Source organism: Eschrichtius robustus, chromosome 2, assembly GCF_028021215.1.
Source record: "Eschrichtius robustus isolate mEscRob2 chromosome 2, mEscRob2.pri, whole genome shotgun sequence".
Classification (NCBI taxonomy): Eukaryota; Metazoa; Chordata; class Mammalia; order Artiodactyla; family Eschrichtiidae; genus Eschrichtius; species Eschrichtius robustus.
Genome location: NC_090825.1, coordinates 162,851,008 through 162,860,333, shown reverse-complemented (window position 1 = coordinate 162,860,333; position 9,326 = coordinate 162,851,008). Strand labels below are relative to the sequence as shown.

Sequence of the window (9,326 nt, the reverse complement as noted above, 5' to 3'; positions counted from 1 at the left end):
TAAGCCTGGGAAGAAGGCGGGGCCTTGACAAGGGAGGGCGGAGGGACCGGAGTCTCCCTAGGCTCCGCCTTTTAGCTCCGCCCCCTTACTGGGATTCTGGCTTGGGCGGGCGAGCCTGAACCTTTAGTGGAGCCTTCTTACGTCTCCTAGTCCTCCCAGCAACCGGTGACGCGGCCCTCATGAGGCAGACCACTGGCCAACCCGGGAGAGCGGGGCTGGAGCGTGACCCCCAATCCCGAGGCGCCTCCCAGCTCCCCCCCCCCCACTCTGCGGCCCCGCGCTCCGCCAGCTCCTTCCCTCCTTTCCCCGCCCCAGTCCCGCAGTGTGGGAGGCTGGGGTCGGCGAGCCAGCTGAGTGGGAGCCGCGCGGTGTCCGAGGATCCAGTCGGCGACCGGTGAGGGGACCGAAGGGCTGAGAGGGAGGGTTAGCTCTGGGTAGTGGTCCCCAACTTGCGCCCGGCTTCTTCCCTCCGCTCCGAGCGGCTAGCGTTTGCAGCCGTCGGGAACGACGCCCCGGCAACGAGTGACGCGGCGGCGCCGCAGAGCAAGCGATTGGCCGGCGCACGCCCGCTGCTGCCTCGCGGCCTGCTCCTCCCAGGCCTTGCCCTCCGTCTGTCCTCGCCAGGCCTACCCTGGTGACCTTCGTGGCTGGCGGCCCCACGACGCGGACATCGCCAGGCTGAGTCAGTTTAAAAGGGCAGCGGCAGCCTCTGGGCTCGGTCGATGTTAAACGCCCCCTACTCTCCACTACGTTTTTGGTGCCCTATCTTGCCCTTCGCGTGGGCTGGCGCCAAGTGTGAAGAGCTGGGGTGGGCCCGGGGTGGGAAGTTTCGTGCAAGGAGAATCTGACCAGTAACTCGTGACGAAAACTGACTGCACCCGGGATTGGCTGCGCTGCGGGAGGGCCAGGGAAGGCGACCTGCTCAGGTGGGGCGTTCCTCATTCCTCGAATAGTTGTGCTCAGCTCCCGTTAAGTACTAGGCACCAAGTCTTAAAATGAGTAACCAATGTCACTACTTACTCTCGAAGCTGCCGGTGTGTGGGGAGGGTCTACGAAAGCCCCACACTGCTCTAATCCTGTTAAGTAGGGTTCTTTGCCGGGGGGGGGGGGTGGGTCGGGGGGAAAAGACTTAAAAAAGGTCTTGCAGAACGTTTAGGATGCTTAGGCGGTAAGAGTCAGACCTCTTTTTCAGGGTTCCGTAAAATTTACCAGGGGAGAGTAAATCCTAAAAACTCGGGAACTGCAGTTCTCAGACTTAACACCTTCCCTCTTTTCATAGGAAACATTATTACAGCTTCCTTTACTGAGTTTTCTCAGGCAGGAGTGTTAGACACCCCACGTCCCCTGTCCAAGGTCACACAGCTGGTAATGGAAGACCCAGAATTTGGACACTTGCCTCTCCGGTCTCCTACACAGGTTGCAGTTAAGGACTTAGTAAACCAAGTCAGAGTATTTGCAGTATATGCAGTGGATAGGGCTGTGGAGGATAAGATGACTAGAGAGAGGCCCTCTCCTCCAGGGACCTAACGTTTGAAAGAATTGTATTCCAGATTAATACATCATTTTAAAAAAAGCATTAGATGCCTTATGTGTGCCCAACTTCTTGCTAGGCCTAGAAAGAGTGCAAAGTACCATATAGTCCCTTCCTCATCCCGGTTCTGGGCTCCTCTGGCTCTTCTGGGCTGTAGTCTTGCCCATGTGTCAAAGGAACAGAGAGAATAAACTATCCTACTATGTTCTCTCCCTGTCAACATACATACATTCTCCACACTTCCAAGATTTCACAGGAAAATCTTTGTGAAAAAACCTTGCAAAAGAATCTGTTTGGATCATGATCGGGCTTGGGTACTTGGAATGGGGAGGGAGCTGTCATTCCTGTTTCCACCAACTCCTTAAACATGTCAGACTGGATCTGAAGCTGGAAGGGGCAATGTCTTTTAAAGTACTGGACCTTGTTTCTGTTATGGGAAAAAGGGAAGTGAGGAGTGGCCATTCTGGTGCTCTGGATTTCATACCCCATGCTCACCTAGAAAAGAGACCGAAACCTTTCCAGAGTAGATTGGGAATCACTGTTTGGGAGGAGTGAAGGTGCTCAGTAGGGCTTCTCTGAGGAGGGATTATTGGAGCAGAGCCCTGAATGAAGGAGGAGAAAGGGCTTTCAGGTAGAAAGAACTACAAGTGGAAAGGCCCCAAAGCAGGCTCCAGAGGGTCAGGGAAACTATTCCATCCATCCAGTTCCTCCCCCCTCCTCCTCCCAACAGTGAGAAGTGGGTTATTTGCTTCTAGATGGATGTAAATTTCAGCAGCCTCTAGGGGTGTCTCAGAGTCCTGGAGACTACATTGTCATTAGGGCTGGGCAGCAGACTTTAGGACTGGGACCAGGGTGGGGGTTAAGTAGATATAGAGAGGCCAGCAGAAGAATCTTCTCTCCCGAATGCAGCTACTGCTCCCCAAACCACTTCTTAGGCTGACTGTTTCCTTTCCTCTACCAGGACCGCAAAGGAATCCACCGCAGAGTACACAGAGTGAGCCCCGGTCCCATGGTGGTCCCTGGGGCTGCCTGGGGCTTCCTGCCAGCTGGCCAGGGCCAGGAAGAGTTGGGGACTATCGGGGAGAGCCAGAGACGGGCCTCCCAGCCTGCCATCCCCTTCCTGTCCCTGGACCCACCTGCCGTCCTTGTGGCTCTGGATGAGCTTGCACCACAGGGGAACCTCAGGTCACATAGGGGTAACCAGTAGTACCCACCTCAAAGGACTACTGGGAGGATGAAAGGGGTACATACACAGAAACATATGAGAGCCATTCCATATTGATGCTAGTAATAACTGGAGAGTAGCAGTGATAGGCTTTGCATGAGTTATAACCCCAAGTCCCAAACAGGTCTCCTAGATGGCAGTACAGATATTCACTTTCCTGAAGAGCACATGGGCCCTCTGGAGGGTGTGGCCAGAGCCCCACATCTTGGGAGATGAGAAGAGTGGCTGTCTTCTGGTTACTGAGGCTCTAAGGGTCAGGGCAGTTGGTGGCCTCTTCCCATGCAATCCCCTTCAGGGACTGTGAGGTGGGTCAGCCTCCCTTTGTACATTGTTCCAGGATTTGGAAAGGCCATTTGGCAAACACTATCTAATAGAACAAAGATGTGAGCCACATTTGTAATCATCACTTTTCTTAAAAACAGGTGAAATAAATATTAAAAATATATTTCATTTAACCAAATATATATAAAATATTATTTCAACATATAGTCAACATTAAACATTATTAATGAGATATTTTGTGTTCTTTTTTCATACTAAGTCTTTGAAGTTAGGAGTGTATTTGACCTATAGCACATCTCACTTTGGACCAGCCACATTTCAAGTTCCAGTTGCCACATGTGGCTTGTGGCTACTGTAGCAGACAGCACAGCTGAGACAGCCCTCAGACCCACTCCTGCAGCCCAGACCAGTTTTATCCAACTCTGGCTTCAAGATGGAGGAATTGTGAGATGATCACTTGCCTCTTCATTATGCCCCAGAAATGGTGGCCTGGCAGAAAAGATAACCAGGGAAGAAAATCTTTATACTGACTGAACAACACAACTCAGAAGAAAAAGAACTACACTTCTCTCACAGTAGATTGTTAGTAAATGTACTAAATCCTGATTAAGTCCAACACTCCTGTGAACAGTTAGATATGGCATGAAATGCCTGCAATATCTATTAAGAAACAAGTTTCGTGGTATACGAAACAGAAATTTATCTTTATTGTGAATATTAATTTTTGCCATTAGCTTATCTTCTTAGTAATTGTCTTTTATTAGTTATGTATAATAAGTTTGTAAGTATTAAATACTTGAAAGGTACTAAAATACTTTAAAGTATTGAACAATTAGGACTTTTCATCAATTCACACGTAATTACCCCCTTCCCTCTTTCGAAGCCTCCCTTGTACTTATTTTTTTCCAAAAATCAAAGAAATTTGGTGGTATAGCAACTTCAGAACTCAATCAGGAAAATGATGGTTAGGACAGTCTAGAAATCGTTCTTCTTTTGGCACAGTAATTTTTTTTTTTTTTCTTTCAGATTTCCTCCCAAGCATAGACCCTTTCCTTCCAGGGCAAGCTCCAGCATGGGGTGAGGTACAGAAGAGAGACTTGAAGGATACACCCTGGCACTCAAGCACAAAACCTGCACCCTTGACCAGGGTCTCTTATTCCATGTCTGTGATGGGGCAAAATGGTATCTTTGTTTATATGTCATTTATGTGTGTGTGTTTTCATTTGTGCATTTGTCTTACCTTCCTTGGACATGTGCCCTTGAAGGCAGTAGCCTGGCAGAGGGTGTAATCCCAGAAACTTGGCCTGAGAGGTGCCAGGGCCTCCAGAGACACTCAGGTGAGGGGGAATACTCACTAGGACATAAGCATTGCTCTCTTTGGCATTTGGGATCAACCACTGACCCTTGAGAGAAGGTTTTATTCACACAAGGGCAAACATTCTTTTGAATTTGACCAGCTAGAATTATCAGCCCAAGCAAGTGTCCGGGCTGAAAACTCTCTCTGGAAGAACCAAGAAACTCCCTCTAAAGTCTGCTCTCAGGTCTTCAGAGGGGCTCTTGCCCCTGCTTGCAGATTTTTTTTTTTTTTTTAACATCTTTATTGGAGTATAATTGCTTTACAATGGTGTGTTAGTTTCTGCTTTATAACAAAGTGAATCAGTTATACATATACATGTGTTCCCATATCTCTTCCCTCTTGCATCTCCCTCCCTCCCACCCCCCCTCCCTCCCTGCTTGCAGATTTTGTTTAAAACTCATCCTCTTTGAATAAGATGTCTAGGATTTAAAATACTCCAGACCCCCGCCCCCCCCAAAAAAGTGTATGGGCTGGGGTAGGGTGGGGGGAGTGTCATAGATGAAACGAAATAGCAAAATGTAAATAGATGCTGAAGGTGAGTGAGTGATTTGTGGTACTATTCTTGTTAGTTTTTTATATTTGAAAATATCCATTTTAAAAATACCCTCTTCCAAGAAATGTTTCCTTCTTTCTCTTCTACCTGCGTCTGTCCCCTTTGCTCAGTTTAAATTCACATTGTCCCTCTTATTTTATCCTTCCTGCAGGGCACAGCACATCCTGCTCCAGAGGCACAGGGAGAGAACATGCTATATCCACCACTCCTTCCCAAGAAGGAGGGGAACAGAAGCTTCAGAGCCCACCCCTGCAGGTCTGTGGTTTTAAAGGCTTTTTTCAGTTGACTCCATTTGCATCCAAAAGATGAGGACCCCATCTATGGGGTGTTTTAACCACAGTTCTGGGTATTTGAGTTTCCATCTGCTAATAAGAAAATGACTGATGACTATTTTGTTTGCTTTCTCTCACTGATCTGTTGGGTGACATGGCCTATAACTTATAGTGACTATACCTGTCTCCCGTGTCCCACTAAACTGAACTGGGGACAGATCCATGGATCTTGAGGGGAACAGTCAGTGGTGAGGCCAGTCAGGTGAGGAGAGCGGCCCAATATGTGCTCTAAATAGAGGGCACAGGAGGTTCTGTGCACAAATGCTGACCCTGCTCACAGAGAGCCACCCTGGCCAACTTGTCAGAAGGATTCAGGGATACCATTTGAGATAAAGAAAATAGCAGCGCAGATTCCACCCCCATAAAGGGGCTTCTTTGCTACTCCACGTTCTCACATCCCTGGAGCTGGGGCAATGAGGAAAGTCTGCAGAATGTTTGCAAACAACTTGAATGCCCTGAGAATTAGAAAGGATGTCCCTTCCTTCTCCCCAGCCTTCCCTAGAAATGTGAAAATCACTTCTTCGATAATGCCATCAACTTTTGATAATATTCTTTGTGAATTATTCATGCTTCCTTTTACCCCTTTCCTGGGTCCTGAGTTGCTTTCTCAAGGCTAGGCCAGGGAACTTTGAGACTGTGTACTGATGTGGTGTGATTGTGTATCAGGTGCTGTCCAAAGCCAAGGAGCAATACTTTGGGTTTTCTCAGATACCTCCCCTTGCCCAGGTCTCGGCCCTTCCTGAGCCTTTTGCCCAGGCTGCTGCTGGATAGGTTTATGCTTCACCGCTTCCAGCCCAGGCCTGGCTGGGTTCACACTGGTTACTCAGGAAACCCTGGGTCTTCAGAGGAAGGTGTTGATGTGGCTTAGGCCCAGGGGACTTCTCATTACCAATCCCTCCTTGGTCGTTTCCTAGTGCATCTCCAGGCCAAGGTCCCCGGTCTAAGGTCATAAAACAAGCTGGACACTCTTCCTTCCCTTCCGAGCAGTGTACTGGAGGAAAGCTCCCCTCTTGAGTCCCTCCTGCCCTTCCTGGTGGCACAAGGACCCCTCCCCCCCATATTTCTAGGACTCCCATGGCTTTGCCTCCTCTTGGAGAATGGAACTCCAGAGATGGTCTAGCTGAGGAAGGTACAGAAAACAGGGAGCCTGTGCTTGCCCCTCCATTCCCCAAGGTGTAGCTGTCATAGATGTTGCTGGGGCTCACAGTGACCTTCTCCCTGCAGGGCTCACAGTACATGGTAAACCTAGCTGCAGCCCACCTCTGAAACAGCCACAGCCCCTGCTGTGAGAGAAGGAACCCTGGAATCCGCGGACCAGTTTTCCAGGCCTCCCTGTCTTCCCTCTGCTACCGTTCCCTTTCTAGGCCTTAAGAAAACTGAAAACAGCTCTCAGCTGGAGGAGGTGGACTCCAGAGTGTGAGTGGCACGCTGCACCCTGAGGGCGCCCGGCTGGCCCTCATCATGCTCGCTGCCTCAGAGGCAGCAGCCGGCAGGCCTTATGGGTGCAGTGAGTGTGGAAAGAGCTTCCGCTACAGTTCGGTGCTGCTGCGGCATGAGCGCGCCCATGGTGGCGACAGCCGCTTCCGCTGTCTGGAGTGCGGCGAGCGCTGCGCACAGGCCGCAGACCTCCGTGCGCACCGACGCGCTCATGCGGGCCAGACGCTCTACATCTGCAATGAGTGTGGCCAGAGCTTCCATCACAGCGGCCGCCTTGACCTACACCAGAGCGCGCACAGGCGGCGCAGCCGCTCCTGCCGCTGCCGAGCTTGCGGCCGCTGCTTCCCACACCTCCCGGCTCTGCTGCTGCACAGGCGCAACTGGCACCCTCCCGAGCGGCCCCGCCGCTGCCCGCTGTGCCCTCGTGCCTTCCGCCAGAGCGCACTGCGCTTCCACCAGGCACGGGCACACCCGTGGGGGACACCGGCCGTGCCCGCTGACACGCTCCATCGCTGCACTCAGTGCCCGCGGGCCTTCCGCAGCAGTGCGGGACTTCGGAGCCATTTGCGTGTCCACGCGGCCAGGAGCCCTGGTGACTCCACACTTCGGCAGCCAGGCACTTCGGACGCACACCAATGTGGTGTGTGTGGCAAGAGCTTTGGCAAGAGCTCCACGCTAACGCGACACCTGCAGACGCACTCGGGTGAGAAACCTTTCAAATGCCCGGAGTGTGGCAAGGGCTTCTTGGAGAGCGCCACCCTGGTGCGCCATCAGCGCACGCACACGGGCGAGAAGCCCTACGCCTGCAGCGACTGCGGGCGCCGCTTCAGCGAGAGCTCCACGCTGCTGCGCCATCGGCGCAGCCACCAGGGAGAGCGGCCACACGCATGCGCCACGTGTGGCAAGGGCTTCGGGCAGCGCTCCGACCTTGTGGTGCACCAGCGCATCCACACAGGCGAGAGGCCCTTCCCGTGTACCGAGTGTGGCCGCTGCTTCAGCGACCGCTCGGACCTCACAAAGCACAGGCGCACACACACAGGCGAGAAGCCCTACCGCTGTGAGTTGTGCGGCAAGCACTTCACGTGCGTGTCCAACCTCAACGTGCACCGGCGCAACCATGCTGGCCACAAGCCCCACAAGTGCCCTGAGTGTGGCAAAGCCTTCAGTGTGGGCTCCAAGCTGGCACTGCACCGCAAGACGCACCTGGGCGAGCGGCCGGCGGAATGTGCGGAGTGTGGCAAGTGTTTCAGCCACAGCCGCTCCCTGTCGCAGCACCAGCGGGCCCACACACGTGCTCGCGCCGCCGCAGCTACAGCTGCCGCTGCCACTCAGGCCAAGGCAGGCACTGCCCTCATCTTTGCTGGGCAAGCAGGACAGGAAAAGCCAGGGCTTCTTGTGTCTCAGTTGAGAAAGCCTTGCTGAGCGTCTCCTCCGGAGTGGGCTAGACAAGCACTTTTATAGTGCCGTAGGGACGGGTGGGACAACTCGCCGATGGAGTTCTGTGGGAGGACAGCGTGGCGTATTACCTTTCTCCATCTCTGTTGGTAGCACTTCACCTGGCCTCTCGCTGCACCCCTACACCTACTTCCCCTGTCAGCTCTTTGCCTGTTCTCAGGCCGTCCTCCCCCTCTGAGGTGTAGGTGCAGGGAGAACCTCTCAGACCCCACGCGTGGAAGAGCGCCCAAGTATTGGTGTGTCCCATCCCTGCTACTGTGCTCTCCGGTGTTTCCTGTTTTCCCATCAGCATTCTGTCTTCTCTTGTCCCATCTCCTTTTTCCAGCCTGAGTCTCCTCTACCTCTTCTTTCCAGATACTTTTGGTGTCCTGCCTCTTCAGGTAATGACCACAGATATGGCCGGAGTCACATCCCACAGGCCCTGTGGTTTTCTTGCCTCTTCCTTTCACTTGACTGTTAGTCTCTCTGCCGCTTTCTCCCTCAGCTTCTGAGAGATGGGAAATTTGCAGAGATAGTGGCAAAGCTCACTTCACTGAAGGATATCTCCACACCAGAAGCACCCAGGGAAGTGCTTCACACCATGTAAAGGTGGGCAGGAGCTCTCAGCATGGCTGCCCACCTGTCCCATGGGACAGACCTGTTGGTGTACAGATTAAGGTGCCTCTCAGGACAGTGTTCTCCAGGTGGGGGACATCAGCCCTGGGGCCTGAGTCAAGACCACATGGGTCCACAAAGCTGGGCACTGACAAGTGCAGTAAGAACGCTATACACAAATTAAGCTTGGAGCCATGAGGAAACTGAGCTCCACAGAGGCCACAGTGCAGGGCTGAAAATTCCCTGTAATTGGCCCGCGATTGTTTTGCTTGCAGGTGTTGAAATAAAGAATTATTTGAGTTCCCGATGCCGAGAGCTCCCTTTGTCAAACCTGAGGCTGCTGTATTTGCAGACTTCAGGAGTCACCCAAGAGACTGGCCCTTTCAAAATTCCAAGGTCTCTGGTCCCTTCCCAAGTTAGCTCAGCAATCTTGCACGTATAGCCCCCTCATTTTCGCACTGGAAGGCAAGACTCTTCAGGGCCCCCTATACATTTGGTTCTCTTGGTTAGTGGAGAGTACAAATGTGGCCCAGGAACACATACCTCTAATCCTACTCCAG

General features: G+C 52.4%; 1 protein-coding gene across 2 annotated transcripts; it reads left to right on the top strand.

The window, feature by feature from the left end:
* Positions 1 to 274: 274 nt before the first annotated feature.
* Positions 275 to 9,073, top strand: ZNF672 (zinc finger protein 672). 2 transcript variants are annotated; one of them, XM_068536572.1, is made up of 4 exons: positions 275 to 394; positions 4,065 to 4,220; positions 5,100 to 5,203; positions 6,505 to 9,073. In XM_068536572.1, exon 4 carries the CDS (start codon positions 6,742 to 6,744, stop codon positions 8,137 to 8,139), a length of 1,398 nt encoding a protein of 465 aa, XP_068392673.1. In that variant the 5' UTR covers positions 275 to 394; positions 4,065 to 4,220; positions 5,100 to 5,203; positions 6,505 to 6,741; the 3' UTR covers positions 8,140 to 9,073. The 2 variants fall into 2 exon arrangements, with proteins under 2 accessions (XP_068392673.1, XP_068392674.1); XM_068536573.1 differs by lacking the exon at positions 275 to 394 and adding an exon at positions 3,319 to 3,620.
* The last annotated feature ends 253 nt before the right edge of the window (positions 9,074 to 9,326 follow it).